The 20077-nt window shown below is 32.0% G+C and overlaps 1 protein-coding gene across 1 annotated transcript; it reads right to left on the bottom strand.

The window, feature by feature from the left end:
• Positions 1-630: 630 nt before the first annotated feature.
• HELRODRAFT_190762 (hypothetical protein) lies at positions 631-18005 on the bottom strand (the record flags this gene model as incomplete). The annotated part of the gene is made up of 39 exons (XM_009015227.1): positions 631-1444; positions 1761-2009; positions 2251-2350; positions 2597-2779; positions 3019-3092; positions 3402-3565; positions 4188-4290; positions 4605-4740; positions 4976-5108; positions 5361-5484; positions 5870-5939; positions 6071-6287; positions 6648-6822; positions 6954-7101; positions 7220-7335; positions 7495-7647; positions 7896-8022; positions 8350-8411; positions 8653-8766; positions 9305-9406; positions 9517-9640; positions 9789-9889; positions 9967-10079; positions 10299-10497; positions 10566-10610; positions 11108-11242; positions 11774-11866; positions 12659-12759; positions 13066-13184; positions 13719-13811; positions 14433-14530; positions 14729-14844; positions 15063-15305; positions 15507-15593; positions 15684-15733; positions 15877-16007; positions 16451-16619; positions 17372-17445; positions 17898-18005. 39 exons carry the CDS (start codon positions 18003-18005, stop codon positions 1328-1330), a joined length of 4866 nt encoding a protein of 1621 aa, XP_009013475.1. The 3' UTR covers positions 631-1327.
• Positions 18006-20077: the final 2072 nt, after the last annotated feature.

Raw genomic sequence — 20077 nt, 5'->3', positions numbered from 1 at the left:
TAAGACGCAAATTAACTATTACTTGATATGAGAAGATTGTACGGTGACATTTGCATAACTGCACACTTCGTTCTCCCATTCACACGTCCAATAAATTCATTAACTGAATTATTTTTTCGTTACAAAACAAAATGTTCCGTGAGCAAGAGGGTAGAAAAGCATAAAATGTTGCATTCAACAGAAACACGCAATACAAAGCTAGACCTCTCTTCCTACATTCTCTGAATATATAAATAAATAAAACATATTAAATTTGAGTTTATTATTCGAGGTGCAGCTGATGTAGCAAGATCAATAAGACAAAATTTGAAATAAAAATGTTTTATTTCTGAAAAATATTTTATATTCTTGTTCGAATGTAGTTTAGTAATTTCTCATATTATACAAAAACCAGAAGGATTCACGCACTGATGAGTCTGAATATTTTGCGAAATTGATAATTTTCCAACTAAACTTACACACACAACTTTTTATTCACATGATTGACAATTAGTCTTGAGAAATTAAGCACTTATTGTAAATGAATGGATGACTTTTTCTATGAAAGTTAAATGACATTATGCTAGTTGCGCAAACGAGTATTGTTTTATAACGTTATCTGGCGACTAATTAATAAGAAATAAGACTGTATTATCATAATTTTTTTATTTTGCAGTATAAATTCATTCAAGGAAAACAATTCTAACAACTAAAAGGAAATAACAAGAAAAAGATATAGTAAGCAAGATGATTTTTTAATTTTATCAGATGTCCTTCAAAATACAATGAAGTTTCGTTAAAAATTAATAAATTTTTTTCAGTTGATTATACAAACAATTCAATGCGACAGCGGTATACATAACAGTGCGAAGAAGGAAAGCTCTCTATCACATCAGATGTCATTTACTCAGGTTCAAGCTGGCGAAAATTAAATTAAACTATGTGAACATCGCCAGAACAAGTCAGGAAAATCTTTACCGCCGGGTGTTCAATAATTGAAATAAATTCCTAGCCCACTAAAATTCACTAACAAAATATGATTAAATAAATAAAACAAATTAAAATAAATATAAATGAAAGTTTTTTAACTTAAAATACCGATATAACTAAATGGGTTAACGATATACAACTGCCATAATTAATCTGACATGATGTTGTTTGGCCAAACCTTGGCACACAAAAATGATATACTCATGATATTTTATGTTTGTCGTGGTTAAATAAGATTGTATGAATAACTGAATATTTGTTTGAGAGAACGTTTTTAATGAAAAATGTCGGTTAGAAAATATAGATCAGATGCATTATTACTCCATTGTGTTCCATTCCTTGCCGTCCGTAATATTGATTAGAACGACGCTTTGAGTTTGTTGACGGCTGTTTTCAGAATGGGGAGATCCGCGGCGTAGACGTCCATCCCACGGTGTATCCTCACCCATGTAAATTTTTTGTCGTCTTTGATCGTCTGAAAATTATGAATTCATTGGGACGTAATTTATTTGAAAATAAATTCATTAGAAATAAAATTGTATCAGAATTGATGTTGCATTGTCGTTTCATTTGTAGCTCTGACACTACAAATTAAATAACAGTTATGCTAAAAAGTGATGCGGTGAAATGAAACTAAGCAAAGAATGGTGATCTCGGTGTTTTCAAAATTTCATTTTGGAACATCCGGGTTCTATTTACATGACTGGACCCGAAAAAAACAAAATTAGACAAGAAAATATCGAAGTCACCATGCTTCGTGCAAAAGAAGTACTTCCGTTTAAAAAACTCACTTGAGGATCTCCGAGCTGTTCATTAGTGAGGACGATGACGTCTTCATCGTGGTAGATGTCTGCTGAGACTTCCAGCCAAGCGTTGTCCGTGTTTCGAGGATCGTCGTAATAATCGCGACTTCCCTGGCGATCCTCAAACAGATGGGTCACATGATCACCTTCTTCTCTCAACCACCTCTTAAGTTCGACGGCGTCAGGCAGGTCTTGCAGGCATTCCATTGTCGGGTTGCTCGTTTCAGGGTACAATAACTGGCGGTTGAAATTTGGCCAACAAAAAACAATAATAATTTTGCTTTAACAAAGGATTTAGAGGTCATTATTATATTTTGAACAACGAAAACTTGAGCATAGAGCCATTTTTAAATTCTATTATTCCAATATTTTACAAGACGAAAATTAATATGTTTTGGAATTAAAAGATGTAATGACACAATAGAGCAAAACTATAGAAATATCAGTTGGAAATTAATTTAAAGATCTGAATGCTCACCTCGGGAATGATGATTTTGTGTCCGGGAGCTAGGAACTCGACAGCTAAAAATTGCAAATACTTTTTCGGTTTTATAGAGGTTGGTTCGCTGTCAGCCCATCTATGTATTGTTCATCAATTTTATTACATTGGGAGATAATCCATAAAAATACGTTGATACGAAACAGAATATATTATTACTTTTTATGAATAAATTAAACTTATCAACTCCAAAATTATTCGTGAATTAGTTCATAATTCAAATTTCCAAAGTGTAAATAGTCCAAAGTCAACGGATAGTACTGAACTGTTTCGTAGAAAAATAAACCCAGAAATAATTAAATTTTTAAAAAATTTGACAACCAACCTAGTGAGTAGTAGTTTGTAGATGTGGTTGGGACCCCATCGATTCAGGGATCCTCTACCTTTCAACCCTGTCCGGCCTCTAGGGTTGAGAGGGAAGCCGTCAACGATGTCGTACCTGCCCGTGCAACTTCGTCTGTCGTACCTGCGCATCTGATCGACGGCATTGAAGCTGATGTGGTCCATGCTACATTTGGTTCGTTCGTTTATTCGTTGGGTAGAGTTTGAAAATTTGTAAAACTTTTTAAAATTATTAATGATACGAAGATGGTTTTAATGTTAATAAAAAAAGTTTGTTACTAATTTTGAATTACATCATTAAAATTGTATTTGTAAAGAGAATTGGAAGAAATTGAAATTAATTAGGTTTTAATAATCTCATTTTGACTTATGATAAATTCACATATATGCAACAACGTAACGTACTTCTCTTCATCGTAATTTCCATCCAGGACTTCATCGGAGGTGTAAGATGGAGGCTTGTACGAGGGATAAGCTACCTGGGATGAGGTGGCATTCAGTTAGATCTGATTATCATAAACAGTGAATTATTTGTTTGGTCAAAAAAACAATTTTCAAAAAAGTTTTTATTTAGAACTGCTAACTATAAACAACCAATTGAAATTCCTTTGAAAAAATTTACAATTAGTTGTCCTGGATTGTCAACAAATCGAAATAAATCGTTGACAAATTATTCGAAATGTAAAACCTAAAGCACCCTTGTTATGAGTTATTTGTCATTGCAACAATAACTCAGACCAAACGCAGCAGACTACATAAAATAAAATAAAACAGAAACACCAACTTACCTTCCATGAAACTTTGTTGTCCGGTACAGGAAACCTGACGACAGCTTCGAACATGACTGGATACACAGCCGACCTAGAAAGCTTGTGCTGCTTCAATTCCTCTTTCAATCTTTCCGTCTCAAGTTCTTTCTTCTTTTTAATCTCTACCTGTCGTCTTTCCACATCTGTTGTGTTTGAGTCGTAATAGCAATATTTGACAAGATGCAAGACAAATTGAAGTGACGGTAGTTTAATTTTAGCAATGACGTATACACTGGTTGGGTTTGTTAATTAGAAATTAAAGAATATCTATTTTAAACAAATTAAATAAAAATTATCTGCTGAAATTAAAAGCATCTATTTTTTAAAAATGTTCCAATAATTTTAAACGGCGAATGTCAATACTTATTCGCATTTTTGAATTCGAGGAAAAGGTTGTTGAAAATAATCTCAACGTAAAATAATGTTTGGTTTTGTTTATTAACTTCTATTTCTAATCTTATTAGGATAAGATTGATGGCCGATGTCGCATTAACCTTCTACACGCTAAGATTACATCACACCATTAACGAAATTTAAAAATTTCGTAAATCTTCATATCTTCATCACAATAACTTTTTCTCCCTTTAGTCTTGACAACATTTTTTTCATCATTATCCTTATCATCATCATCATCATCATCATCATCATCATCATCATCATCATCATCATCATCATCATCATCATCAAAAACACTATCACCATCATCATCCTCATCGTCATCATCATCCTCATCGGCATCCTCCTCATCATCGTCATCATCCTAACCTTCCTTGCCGGTGACATCTGCAAGTTTAACTTCCTCCGGAGCTTCCCTACTGATCTTCAGGTGGTCCATCAACAGCGTCAGCGCCTGCGCGTTCTGCTTCAACTTTGGTGGTTGATTATAAATAAACGGCCATGAATTTTAGAGAAGGGACGCAATGAGACACGTCACAATTTATTATCAGTGATCATATTCAAAATATCATCATTTATTCATTAATTAATTTAAATAAAACATAGTTTAATAAAAACAAATCGGGGAAAACTTTTGACGAAATTGTAAGTTACGAACCTCTATATACGAATTTTTCATAAATTTCATTAAAAACAACTTTAATCAAATGCCCTCAAACAATTTCAATACTCTTTTGATTAATTTATATGTTATTTATTTCACAAAAATTCAATTAAAACAACAACTTGTTCTTCAATCTGTGCAAATCTTTTTTCCAGCAGTGGAGGCAGTTTGGTTTGGGCGGCGTCCTTAAGACTTGTCGTTTGAGAAAACAAACTGCTCTCCGAAAGTTGGTCCAATTTGAACATGACGTCATCGGATCTGAGTGATGACGTCATCATGTCACGTGCAATATAAATAATTGACATACGTAATTTGAAGGACATGACCAAATTGCAAAACACCACGTTTATTTAAAATAATTTATGTAAAATAATTTCGTAAATAAAAAAATTGAATCTAATTATAATTATTTATTTTTCCAATGGAAAAACATTTTAAATTTATAAAATTTTCAACAATACTATATCGCCATTCAACAACAATGCCAACAAACTTCTTAAAAGTCTCATTAATTTTGAACTCCATGGATGACTCAGCAGTGGTTTCATTGTTCAGTAGATACTCCTCTGAATAAATGTTCTCCCAGTTTATCAGCTCCTTCTCTTCCACCTTGTTCAACTTCATGCCTAGTGAGATATTTTTGAACCATGCTCATGTTGCGTTTGTATGGATGATATTTAGGAACGCACGATAAGTTTTTGATAGCCCCTCAAAACATAAATTTTAAAGAAAACTAAATAAAATAAAATGTATAAAACACATAAAAATAAACCAAAAATAAATCAAAATAAATAAATCAATCAAAATACGGCATGTCTATAAACGTGATGAATCATGCATTAACACTGTGGCATTGACACACACAAAAAAAAACTTACGAAATCCAATTTTAGTGGATTTCTGATTCCGGCAGCACCTATCGAAGACCATGTACCTGATGAACTGGTACACGTGGCCGATGATTATGAGTGGAGGGGGCCATATTGGTCTGCTCTCAAACTCCTGCCGTTTTATCCCATTCATTCATTAAAATTTATTTCTATAAATAATAATAAAATATTTTGGATTTTTTATTTAAAGTTTAATTTATATTTTATGAAGAGACGTTTTAGAATTATTAAAAAATTCACTTAGATAACAAGTAGCATTCTAATTATGATATTAATATTCATTTATTTATAATACTTAAATTCTGTTTATGTGTTCCGCAGAAAATTCTATTCCCAAATACATAATATCCATCTCTTTTAAAATCACAACAATATGAAAAATAAGTGTGAAGGAGAGTCAACTTTAGAGAAACTAAAATAAACCAATAAAAATTATTCATCCAACACATGGCATGTCATAATTAAATGGCGTTGTCATATCACCGCATGAGAAGCACCTGGATGAGATGGTAACGCTGCATCTTCCAAACAACGTTCGACTGGCCTTGCACCGCGGCAAATGTGTTGCTGGAATATTATTTTTAACAAAATCTATCTCATTTTTCATGATAAACTCTACTAGACCTTAACGATTGAAAATACTTGTAAAATTTAGACCGAAACAATCTGTTTAACTTTGAAATCATATGACATGGTACCTGAACATGGCAATGAGCAAGTTGAGCATCATGACATTGGTGATGAGGGCGTATATGGCTAGGAGAATTGGCACGACCCAATCATTCGCCACGCAATTGTCTTCCTTTCCATAACATTTGTCAGACTCGTACCCGTAGACAGCGCAGTCGAGAGCCTTGCATTTGCCGGTGGTTGAATTGAAGTCACACACGTCAGGCTTGCTGCTACATTTGCCGTCTGAAATGTTTCATTTATATTGACTTCATTTTAAATGCAAAGCAAGATAGCTACAAGTTTTGAAAAAAGCTTTTCTTTGCATTGAATTTATTTTTATATTTTTTTTATAAAGTTTTTAATGTTTGATGAGGATTAAATATTTTTTTTTCAATTTTTCGTTATTTCATAAACATTTTTTTAATATCAAACTCAAGTTGTCAAGCAATATATTTTAAAATAATGTATTCTGATAACTGTCTGCATCTAATTCCACTTGGTTTTTGCTTTCATTTATAGTACGATTATTAATTAAACTTAAAGTATTTGTACTACTACGAAATTCAAAACTGTCAAACATTTCTAAAATAAAAAAAGCAGAACCTGAGACCATATCAATATCCAACTGTCCGTACACATTCCACCAGGCATCACTCAAGACATCTCTCGCAAGTTTGATGTTCAGCTCTTGGTTGGGGTAGAGGATGACTTGTGATGTTATTCCGTACGATGATATGAAGACCATTATAATGATGACAAAATAAAAAAGATCCACCATCTGCAACGTTAATAAAACAATTTTGTGTAGAGACAAATGTGAACAGAATATTTATTTATTATCAACTTTCAAACAAACATCCAAGGAGCCAATTCATCCTATACAATAAAAATAAGAAAACAAAAACAAACCATTTGTTTGATCATGACGAGTTTGGGACCAAGTTGCTGATGTACTGAAAACATGTGCAAAACTCTGAGGAAGAACATCATCAAGTTGAAGGCCAGCACTATTCTGCCAGCGTAGAAGCATCTCTCGCAGGTGCTTGTTGGAATGAACCTGACGTTTTGAAAAATTTTATCGCTTGGAATCTTAATAAATAAAAAAAAGATATTTTAAAATTAATTTCAATGACCAACTTATATCTTTCAAATAATTGAAACGTATTTTTTATTACCTCAAAGTGAGTCCAATGTAGAAAGTGGCGATAGAGATGATATCGGATACATTCCAAGGGTCAGAGATGTAGTTGAACAGCTTTTGACCCGGATGAGATGATTCAGTCACTATGAACTGAAAAAATTTGAAAATAAATTTGTTTCGCGTGTGATATGAATTTGAAAAATTGTTAAAATATAATAAAAATTAAAATGTTTAATTCAAAAACTGTTATGTTATTAATTTGTATTAAAAACAGATTCAATCAAATAAAATTTAAAAAGCTGCACTCACCTGTCTGATTTCTTCCAAAAGAAATGTACTGACCCAGGCAATGAGTATTATCTCTTCTATGGGAATGACTTGATTGGATTGTTTGCCGTAGACGGGGAAGAAGTTGGTGAGCAGTATGACGCCGAATAGTAGCAGAAAGGCAAAGTAGGCTATCTGATGAATAAAACATTGGATGCAAATTTGAAATCATTCTTAACTATAAATTGTATAAATCCTGCTAACTGAATTGGTTATACTCTGCGAACATTTTGCGAACGGCATTTTAAACGTTTTCTACCTAACTACAACTCTAAATTTAAACGCATTTTGTTTAACTTTATGATATATTTGAGATACAAATTCACATCAAATGTCGATTTAGACAAGTTAAATTTAAATCAACTGAGCAAATTAATTCTAACACAGTTGTAACAGAACGTGGTGAATGGAGCCTTGAAAAATGATTCTAACTTATCCCAATATTCTAAAACAAAGTTTCGTTCTTGGGCCTTCTGCTGGGTCTTCTCTTTTGACTGCTGAATCAGAATGCTGTTTTAATGGAAGGTAATGAAGAATTAATACAATCTTTGATGTTATTTTTTGAATCACAGGTTGTTTACATGACAATAAATTCAGTTAAACAATTACTACTCAAGATTTTGACACATTACAATTCAAATCAAATTTAAATTACTGGCAAAAAATAAATTTAATGCCTGTTTGGCTGATAAAAGACATAGATTGTATTAAAAAATGAAGAATAAATTGAGAAAATGTCAAAATAAAATTTAAATTGCTTTTTTATTTATGATTGTTGAAGAAAAATTACAGTATCAATAATAATGAAAATAAAAATTCAAGGAGCAGGCGACGAACTGTGTGGCGGCAACGTTCTTTTCTCGTCTGGCATCCGAGTTATGTCGCTTCTTGTTGAGGAACTGTCAGTTTTATTGTTGAGAAATTATTCATTTTATGAATTAAAAATTTTTCTAAACCACCTAGACTTCGTAAAATATTTTGAACCTTTTTTATAATTAGATTAATTTTAAGCAATTATTAAATATCGTAGAAACATATATAACCAGTAACCATACATACATAATACATGATAGAAACATTTAAATTGTATAAAATGAGGTTTGACGTACGCATAGAACATGCAAAACACAACATACACACCATTCTCGTGAGAGCTTTCTCCTTAGCATCTTCGGCATTATTCAGCCGAATTTCTTTCTGTCTGAAGTTCAGTAGGATGGGAGATAGGAAAGGCATAAGAAGTGCTAATATGATCTATTTTATTATAATGTAATGAATTTTTATACATTTATTCAGTGCCAGGATTAGTAAATAAAACTTCGAGTTTATACTAAATCTCTGGTAGTTGCTTACATAGTTAACCAATGGAATACATTCAATATGAAAAATTCCAAAGTTCACAATAGCGATATATTAAAGTTGAACGGGGATGTGTTTGAACATTACAGAATAGTTATTGGCAAACTCTTTCTAACGACCAAATATATTCTTAAGATGTTGAGTCAAGTTTTTTCAATTTTTGCAGCAAAAGTAACATAGGTTAATTACGTAGGTTGCTTTTTAAACTTAAAGATCAAAGTTTCAACAATCAAAATTAAGTCTTATATTTTATTAATAACGTCAAATATTTAGATACGCCATTAAGGACCAGGAAACAACAAATTTCCAAAATTTTTATTTTTGCAATTTTCAACAAATAATAAAAACAAAAAATTTAATAACAAATTAATAAAAAGCCATCAACGTAAAAATCAATGCCGGCTTGATTGTTATCGCGAACGCAAACACTTACCCAAATATAATTGTTATCATCACTCAACTGGTCAGTCCAAATGTTGGTCAACAAATTCTGACAGGCCGGATGTGCTACAAACTCTTTATGGTCTGCTTGCACCTGCGAATAACATTTTAATTTTGGTTATTCCAAGTTTAATTTGGTCTTTTTTATTTTTGATCTTACTTTGTAAGCATTTGATAAATTAGCAATCATTTATTATTACTTACGGCCATTTTCAAGACGGTTGTCTCTCCAAATGAGCTCATCTGCCTCACAAGCAATAAGGTGGCCTTCGACTGGTCGACCGAGTAACACTCGTTTAACACACCCAGGGCTAAATTTCCAAAATATCTTTAAAATTTGTCAATCGTTTTTTTATTTCAAATCAACAGCCTGAAGAAACAAAACAATGATATAAGAGTTTTTTCATAGAATTTAAAGTTGTAAGTCGGATAACGAAATTTAATTGGAAAAAATTTTTTTGATAGCAAGAACAGACTCAATTTGATTTTGGATGTTGACAGCAAAGTCTGAATCCTGCTCTTTTTGAAGGAGGGATTTTGAAATGTGTTGGGCCATCAATGCCATTGCTATGTCTTCCTTTTATTTTATTTTTTAGTTAATTTTTTTAGTAGTTGAACGATTTCATTGTAGTAAGCGATGCATTCAAATCAAACCTTTCCTATATCGAGAAAGACCAAGGACATATCTTTCATGTGGACTAGGACACACCAGAGGAACAACACGTTAGATGGGTCTTCAAACTCAGGTAGGGGCAACCGTTTGTCGGCTGGTGTAAATATGAATATTCAAGCAAGTGTGATATGTCATAAATTTTCATATATGAATGGATAATGAATCAGTAGGTATAGCATTTATTAAAGTATATATTGCTATATTGGCACAAAAAATGTTGTAAAAATACAAATAACAACACTGATTGTTATCTGAATTTTGTCACAACTTAAAATGAATGTACATGAAATGAATGGACGAAACTTAAAATTACATTTTCCACTTCTCAGCGTGTTGAAAGGAATTTTTAGACTTTTTAATGGATTATCTTTTTTGGCGTGAATGTTAGATGTCTTTACGTAGTCAGATGCTTCAATGTCTTTGTAAGGCGGTTTGCAGAAACTGTGCTCATAGTAGTGGCCCATCAAATCCTGCACCAATTGACCCACGTGCTTCAAAGAAACTAGAGTGCTCTAAAAATAATTTTTAACAACTTGCGAGCAATTTTTAATATATGATGTTTAAAATGAAAATTTGTAACCTCCGAAATGTTGAAGAGATGTTTGCAGTTTCTTCGAGTCAATGGCTGCAGTGAATGAATGAATCGTGTGTGTTTATTTCAAATGAATGAAAGGAAAAAGTTGCTCTATGTCTGACCTTTCACTAACGAATTAACAAAATGTTTTTTTATTTTTTTTAACAAAAAAATTAATTATATTCAATCAAAAAGATTTGTTCGAATAAGGAATTTTATTAAAATAGCATATTATATTTATTTGATGTTATGAATCATCACGAAAAACAAATATTTTTTAGGTGTTGTTAAATTATTAACTACCGACAAAGAGGCAATACCACGTCAGTGTGATTATTCACACCTACTAACATATTTTGTCTACCGATAATACAATATTTAAAACCATTGTAGGTATATAGATTAAAACAGTTGAAACAATTGAATTATAGCATAATGTTTCTTTCTGTTATGTTCAGATGAATATATTAGCTATTAATAATAAATATATAAATATAAATAGTTCTATTAATAATATAACTATTAAAAAACGAGCAAGCAATGTTCACCTCGTTGAGAAGACTCAATATTCTGGGCACGGTGGCAAACTCTTTCAAACTAACACCTCGGCTTATGAGCAGTTTGACGAATTCAACTTTGTTCTGAATCAACGCTTTGTACATCAAGTCGTAAAGATCTTCTGGCTGCATGGTGTTAATTAATTTTAACTAACGCATTAATCAAGATTGAACATTTAACAATAGCTTCAATTCCCGATTTGGAGGTTTTGAGGTAACAAAAAGTGGAGATCATTTAATTTTTCGAACGTTTTCCGAAAATAATAAGTGACAATGATATCAATATAAAACTTTTATGAAAACCATGATTTTCCAGGTTGTACTTCAACTTTTAGCTTAAATTATTGTGCTGCATACCGTGAGTTAACTCAATCGGTAAAAGTTCCATGTCATGCGTTGTTGCTATTGTGCAATGACCTGGTCGTTGGTGCTGTTGTTGCCCTAGCTTATTGGATCAACAAAAGTTGTTGCCAACTTGCAACTTTCATGAAATTTTTCCAAAGGTGAACTGTGTTAAGATGAGTAAGGTTGTGGATGCTGTTGAAAAAATGTGGCACATCATCTGGGTGGATATGGCAAAAAAGAGAGATATTGCGGATGTTAATGTCTAATTCTAATTTGTAGCTATTAACAATACCAGCCATTAATAATAGAAACCGGAGCAAGCAGGCTGGTGTAGATTACTCCATTGAAAAAACCCAGCAACGAGGCGTCGTCCATGGGAAGTGGTGCTGCAACGGCTTTTCGAATCTAACGGCAACGTTGATGAGGGGTTGAATCCACTTTTTCTCGCTTTAATCAACTCGACCACCAAAAAACCATTGCCCCAGAGCCTTACCTGTCTATCAGAAACTCAAAGACTAGGTTTGTTGACATTTGTGTTCGGACGTTGTTTTTTGAGATTCCAGGCTGCGAAAATGTTTTTTGAATTGCAATTCTTCAAAAATACAAAAATTAAATTTTATTGTCAACGTTGCTGAAGTTTCATCGTCAACCGGAAAACTCAAGCCAAAGGAACGACTCCAGCTTATTATCGCTCCACCGTTGCCTCTCGTAAGAGTCCTCCGTGTGTGCTGCATGTGGGATACTCTTCCATCTGCACATTTTTGCCTCCATACATTCATCAACAACTACTACTCAATGAACATAAAACAAAACATTCGAGACATTTTAGTGACAATCTGAATCTAGAAGAAGCGTTCCTTAGAGTAGGGCGCTATAAAAATTGAGTGTTTCTGAAGCAACTGTGCAAATCGGCGCTATATAAATGTTTATATTATTATTATTGATAATATTTTTTTATTATAAGGTTATGCGTGTAAAATGCGGTGTTTGCGCTTGCCTGGAGCATGCTGCTTGGTCTATGGATGTAGGAGAGTGATATGTAAGCAGTCTTCTTTATGTCAGAGCAGTATAATAAAGGAAAAACTACTTGATAGAAAAATATACTGATACTAAAATATCTACGGTACATTTGAGCGTGATGTAATTTTATAAAAATAAATTAATATTATTATGTACATATTTTGATCTTGTTCCAACCTCAAAAATGGCATCATCCGTGAATATCTGCTCCCTTGCCACGTCAGCACGATTCCATGCCAGTGCCAACTTCAACTGATCAATCTTTTTGCCTTTGTTGGCTGAAGTGATTAACGTTTGGCCTTTTAGTTAGCGTAAAACAAAAATCTTTAATTACAAAAAATTGTGATATAAATTTATGGGGCATACAAATCATAATGTGATCAACTAAAAATTTTACTGACGCGATCGTAATCTTAAGTTAAAACATTTTTTTAAAAGTTATGTATTGTTTTTTTTAATCCAATCCTTATAACGGACCAATATTTGCAAATAACGTTCAAGAATGTAATAAGTGATTAAACAAATAACGTTCAGCAATGTAATTAGTGATTAAAGGACAGTTTATATTTGAATGAATTGAATACATTTAAGAAGAGCTTTCAATATGGTGATGTCAATATCTGAGCCGCAGTCCTTCCCGTCAAGGTCGAAGACGGTCATGAAATCTCTGTTGCTCACACAAATTTTTACGTTCTCCAAGATCCTGTTAGTGTTGTTTGTATTGTTCTGTTGTTAGTATTTTTAGCAACTTTATTGAAGAATTATTATTATAAGAAGGAACACGATGACGAATATTCATCTTTAAATTATTTATTTATTGAAAAGATTGTTTTATCTTAAAATTTGATTGTTATGTGATAATTTTTGCAAACAAACAAAACAATCATGCTTCTCCGGTGAGCCGTCTCGCCAACGATTTCGTAATGTTATGAAATGTGCAATTAATCCTAAATAGCATTAGAAGAAATAATGATAAAACTCAGAATGAATTTTCATAAATTAAAATAATGAAAGCAGAAAGCAATAATTGAAAATAATCTATCGGTGGAAAACAAGCTTAAAAAATGGCTTTCTTTTTTGAAGAAGTTTGCCTTGTTTTTGATGTATAATAATTAAACAACTCATTAAAACTCGTTGTTTGACATTTTCGCAACAAAAACGAACTCATGAGAAAATGTTTTAATGGATAAAAAAAAATATTCACATAAAATAGGTTTGAAAGAACATTAAAACGTACTGTTTTGCTTGCTCATCACTTTTTGTTTTCAGTTCACTTTTTATTTTGTCCATCAGCTCCTTTTCCAACCACTGCTCCACAATTGATATCAGCCTTGTTGAAGTCAGCAAGTTGTAACAATATTATTGAAAGTGTTGTTTTTACAATAAAGCATATCTTATATACATAAAAAATTGCATGTCTATATATATTTAAGAATTTATACATACAAATGTTCTTTTTGTACAATAAATCAGTTGCTCTCTTTATTAATGAAAACGTCTTTGATTGTGTTTAATGAATCCTGATATCATTGAATGGATTGAGTTTTAAGTTGAAGGTTCCTAACAAACAAACAAACAAACAAACAAACAAACAAACAAACAAACAAACAAACAAACAAACAAACAAACAAACAAACAAACAAACAAACAAACAAACAAACAAACAAACAAACAAACAAACAAACAAACAAACAAACAAACAAACAAACAAACAAACAAACAAACAAACAAACAAACAAACAAACAAACAAACAAACAAACAAACAAACAAACAAACAAACAAACAAACAAACAAACAAACAAACAAACAAACAAACAAACAAACAAACAAACAAACAAACAAACAAACAAACAAACAAACAAACAAACAAACAAACAAACAAACAAACAGACAAACAGACAGACAGACAGACAGACAGACAGACAAACAAACAAACAAACAGCCACCAACTGTTTGTGTTTCTTGCCCAGCTGATCTTCTGCCACAATCTCTACTTCGACAGCGTTGTTGTATGCATGCGCCAATATATCAGCCACTCTACCTGAGCCCTGAATAAATATTATTACTCAGTTGACAAGCTAATAACAACCACAAGCTTTATTAAGACATCACATTAAGCTGAAATATTCTTTTTTAAGAATATTTCAGGATGGATCAGAGTTCAAAAATCACAGTGAAAATGTTTAAAAGTACAATTATAATATGAAATGTAATTTAATTTTTTGATTACTGAATCATCTTGCAACCTGAACAATGATAGCAGGAGTTCCACAAGCGATTGCGTTCTTGACGGTTTCGATGCTGTTTGGTCCTCCTTCCAACACAATGCTCACGATCGGGATGGCTACTGATTCATCGCTATCTTTAACAACATTTCGTTACTTTGTTAGTTTATTTATTTTCACAATTTAATTATTTTTTATTCAATTAGGTTCAGTTAAAAAACCGAATATTTTTAAAATCATATTTAAGCACAATATATCGATCGTTAGTTTCAAAATGTTTTGAAACAGTTTAGCAGCTCACGGATACAAACGTTAAAATACTTTTGCAAATTTTTAGATAATTATGTAAATTTACCAAATTCTAGATAAGTGGGTGAGTTGGAAACTGCTCTTTCAAGTTCAGCTCTTAAGGTTATTTCACTGCCATATTTACCGGACGTTGAGTCGTCGACGAGAATGAAGTGGGAGTGGTTAGGATCGAGAGGACATTCCTTGGTTACGGACGATGCAACTGATGAATAGTTGGCTGGCCAGCAACCTGTGCCTGTTGAAGACATCAAACTTTCTCGATTCAGTATGCAACCCCATGGTGCTATTCCTGCAAATTAAAAGTGGTTCTGCATGGTTTCAACAAGTTGATTTTGTCGTAAAGTTTTGTCATCAGCGTTGGTGTTACTATGGTGTATAAAGTTTTCAACATTTTTTGAACAGTTTTCAACATCCTCATCATTGCATTCTGTTATTATCTTTTTAGAAACACTTTGCAAAACCTGACCTATAGTTGTGATGATGTTCTTACTGCCATGTTTCAGTGTATAATCCCTGACAGCTTCACCGACGTGCTTCATAACTCCGGCGTTCATTCCTCCGGTTATGATCCAAGCACCTGTAAAACAATTTTGTCTCTCAATAAATTTTTCAAAACCATCAAATTCAAAAGATTCTGAAAACAAAATTACTCATCATATTAACGAACCAGTAGATTGGGCAGCTTTTATAAAACCCTGTCTGAAGACTTCTTTCAATCTAAAATTATGAAGGAATGATCATAATTATTTATTTAATTATATAATTTTAAATTTTTCAAAAGTAGGAACAAAAAAATTTTTTACGTAATAATTCGAAGCGAGACATTACGATGAATTCTAACGTATGCATTGAAGGCGAACCTGGGCTTCATTGTGAAGTTTTGCGCGCCCCCAGTGACGGAGAGCAGCAGGTTTGGTTTGTCCATCGTCCAGTACTTCCTCATCAACTCCAGCACGGCTGAAGCTTCTGTTGACGAACTCAACCTTACGTACTGTAAATGTTCATGTATAACAGTTTTTCTTGTTATCAAGTTGCGTCCGTATACTTACGTAAGGTTTGTCAGCCCAAATTGGCAAATTTAACAAAATTCATCTTTAATTAAACAACTAATAAAGAAGTGCTCCGTAATAATTTATTTCACAGTTGGTTTTAAATTATTTGACAAAAATTAGATCTGTCAAAATGTCAAAAATATTTCTAGATAAGAAGTCGAAGTCAAGTGTAGAAATGTTCTTATTATTGCAATAAACATAATTTATTGCATTCGTGGTGTATCAACTTGTTGTGCTGCGGTTAGTCCTAAAAATATTATTATCAATCTTCTCATTTCTGCGATATTTGCTTAGCATCAAGCACTGGATCAATATCGATTGAGACAGCAGTGAAATAAAGAATGATTGAAAAGTTCGGGCGTTTGTTGAATGCGTCACTAACAGAGCTGTTGGTTCTTCCTCCAAAGTTGATTTCACCGAAAGCATCAGTTGGCGAGGAGACCTTTGTTTCAAGCTGCAGCGAATTTGAAGGAGACGAGGAGAAGAGCTTGCCTGCTGCCTTCGCTTCCTCCGTATGATTCGCGAATATGTTGCCGCATTCACACACGTTTCTGTCAACATTTTGGAATTTGTAAATTATAATATAAAATAGATGAAGTGCTTATATTATTTTGTAATTTGGTTGAATTTATTTTTTGATATAAAATCTAATCCTTAATAAGTCCAAAAACTATTTGTTAAAATACTTTTATGCAAATGCTTTTGTTTAATGCAGTTGTTTTCAATCAACTATAATCTTTCAACATCTCTTCCACTACTTTACATCGTGAATATAAGACGAATATAAAATAAATGGTATTGGCTTAAAACGCTCATCATTCAACTGCATTAATTATTTTGTAACATTCTGTTGAAGTCAGTGTCAGTACGACCACATTGTTAATATGGATATTAAAAACAAATGGTTTTTTATGACGGAGCAGAGTTTGAATGACAGATTTTTGTCAATTGCTAAATTTAAATGTTAGTGTCATTTTTCATACTAAAAAGAAATTGTTTTTGGAAGATAAACATCATCGTCTGTGGTTTGTAATAGTAAAAATAGTGCCTCTTAAGTCTTACGTCACAACAACTCGGTTTCAACTCACTACAACCGAAACTTTGAAAGAAGCATTCTAATGGTGATACTTATAGCAATTTATTCGTTTTAATCAACGACATATTGTGATTGGATTTGAACATTTATTTCATCTTACTATTCTCTTGGTGTGGTTCATGTTATGTAAATGAAATTTCATAAGTAAAGTTAGTTTCGCTGCGGATTTTTAAAATAATGAAGTCAATAACTTAAAGTTCAACCTACTCCTGAGCCGTCGATCTGAAGAGGCCACACTCAACTTTCTCAAAGTTTTTCACTATGTACTCAAACAGTCTTCTCTGTCAAAGTTAATGAATAATGTTAAAATAAATATTCAACATTCGCAAAACAATAAATCAATCATTCAACACGAAATGCTGTTCACTAAGGATGAAACATCTTAAAATCAAAAACTAAAACATTGACGAAATAATCTAGAAACACAACTTACGTTAAAAATTTGTCATAAAATAATTATTAAATTAAATACTGATTTACACATTAATGCATTTAAAAACATTTTTGGAACATTGAAAAAGCAGATAGTTTTAAAAGGAATGAAAAAATATTTAAAAACAACACAACGTAATATGATGATAAAACACGAGAAAGCATATTATATAAAAGCATATTAAACATTAACATGGAAGAACGATTTACATACATAGTGAAACACATAATAGTAACATTAACAAGCACCAGTCACACGTAACATGGACCACAACCACACAATGAAAGAGCATCAACTCACATCAACATGCTCTGGCACTGGATCGTTTAGGAGTCCTTGAGCAATGGACGGCAGTTCGATCCCATCTTTTCCTGCGATTAACAAATTTCGAAGTGTAACATATGACATTTTTGTTGAGATGTGATGGAAACTATGCCAAATTTCACGAGTTGAGTTATTTAGAAGTTTAATGAACAACAGATCACACGTTCGCAAATAATTTCAAGACATGGTTAACAATGCAGTTCTGTTGTTGATTATTCAGTCCAACACTGACTAACAAATAAATTATTTTGTGAAACTATCCGATTGATTTGATCAAATTAAAAATTTGATTATGGTGAGCTCTGCAACACACGTACATAAATTGAAATAATTAATAATGTCAACCTTAACGATGATAAATTAATTTTTAACATACAAATTAACATAAAAGGAATGTTAATATTACTCAAACTCTGAACAAAAGCTTATAGTTGAGCAAATAACAGTTATTATTATATTCTTTTATATGTCTACGTTAACTTCAGGCTTTTATAGGTATTAGAGAAACCTATAGGTATGATATTTACTTATTTACTGAAACATGTGTTATCACCTATGAAGACACTTTACATTTGAGGAGTACATTTACTATAGATACATAGCAGATAACAGATAAGTAAAAGTATGTACGCATAAGCATAGGTACACACATAAATATACACATACCTAGTGTATATATGCACAGGCACGTACGTATAAACATAAATACATACATAAATACGTACATAAATACGTACGTGTATCGCGGATATACGCGCGTTGCTTTACACAAGCAAAATGTTAAGCAAAAGAGCGTGTGAACGTGTTTCAATGAATTATTTTCTGATTAAAATGTATTAATCGATCATAGCTCGTTTTCATCGTTTAAACAGGTGGCGCCTATGGTAATAATAATAATAATACAAATAATAATAATAATAAGAATAATCACCATCATAATAATAACAACAACGACAAAATAATAATATGAATAATGAGGTATCATACCATATAATAAAGATAAACTTAATTGATGCATTAAACAACTGAGTAGATTTCGTAAATATAAAATTTTATTCGTTTTGATATTACAACAAGTGAAAAAATTAAAAAAAAAAACAGCGAAAATAAGAGGAGTGAATGTACGTAAGTAGGAATTAGACGGGTCCAGGAGATCGAAGTTCGTTTTATCCGAATCAAAATGGTATATTCGGATACAACGAACCACGGGGCGTCCCTCGTGCGTGACGCATACACCACCGAGTGCGTATGTGAGATAAACGAGCATTTAAATGTGGCATTGGCCCACATACTAGCCATGTATACAAAATCTACAAACGCAAATGACAACCTCAATTGTGATGAATATTCAAACATGAAACATAAAAACTAGATTCTACTTTAGAAATATTTCCCGCAAATGAATTAAACTCGAAAATTACAAATGTTTGCAATTTTAAATAAAATAAAAGGAACATTCGGAAACAATAAAAACAATTAAAAATTATAAATTACGGCAAAATAATAATATCATAGAAAAAGTACAATCAAAATACAATAAAAAATAATAAAAAGGCAGTAAAAGTAATATAATGATTAAGAGTAAAAAAAAATCTAAGCGATAATACCTTTACAACGTCTGTCAGAGACGTCATGCATAAATTAGCGAGAGGGGTGCAGTTGATCGAGTAGCGATTTACCATTGTATATGTTGCTTGAATCATATTTTTTGGGAAAAACTTTTTATACTGAATTTTAGGCACTAGAAGTTGTTGTTGTTTTTTTTTGATTAAATAAAGAATGACGATTTAAAATTACATATAATTGTCGTTCTTGTTTCAAGTTCTTCAATTAAAATTTAAACCAATTAAAACGGTTTCATGTAATTATTTTAAGAGTATTTTGTAGATTTGCCGGAACTGTTGCTGAGTAACGATTAAAATAATTATGAACTCATTAAATATAAAAATTTTCACATTTGTTTTATTATTTTATAAGCAAATGTCTTTCAAAAAGTTTGTTTGTTTATTCGATTAATAAGAACAAACATTTCAAAAATATCAAAGTTATTTTCTCACGTTTCATGTTTTTGTTACGATCGTCATTAATGAAAAACTCGTCATTAATTAGATCGAATGTTTCCAATATCAGTCATAGATAGAGTTAATATTGGATGT

This window comes from Helobdella robusta (assembly GCF_000326865.2).
Source record: "Helobdella robusta unplaced genomic scaffold HELROscaffold_15, whole genome shotgun sequence".
NCBI lineage: Eukaryota > Metazoa > Annelida > Clitellata > Rhynchobdellida > Glossiphoniidae > Helobdella > Helobdella robusta.
Note: the sequence above shows the minus strand (reverse complement) of the source record. Positions and strands in the feature narration are given on the sequence as shown.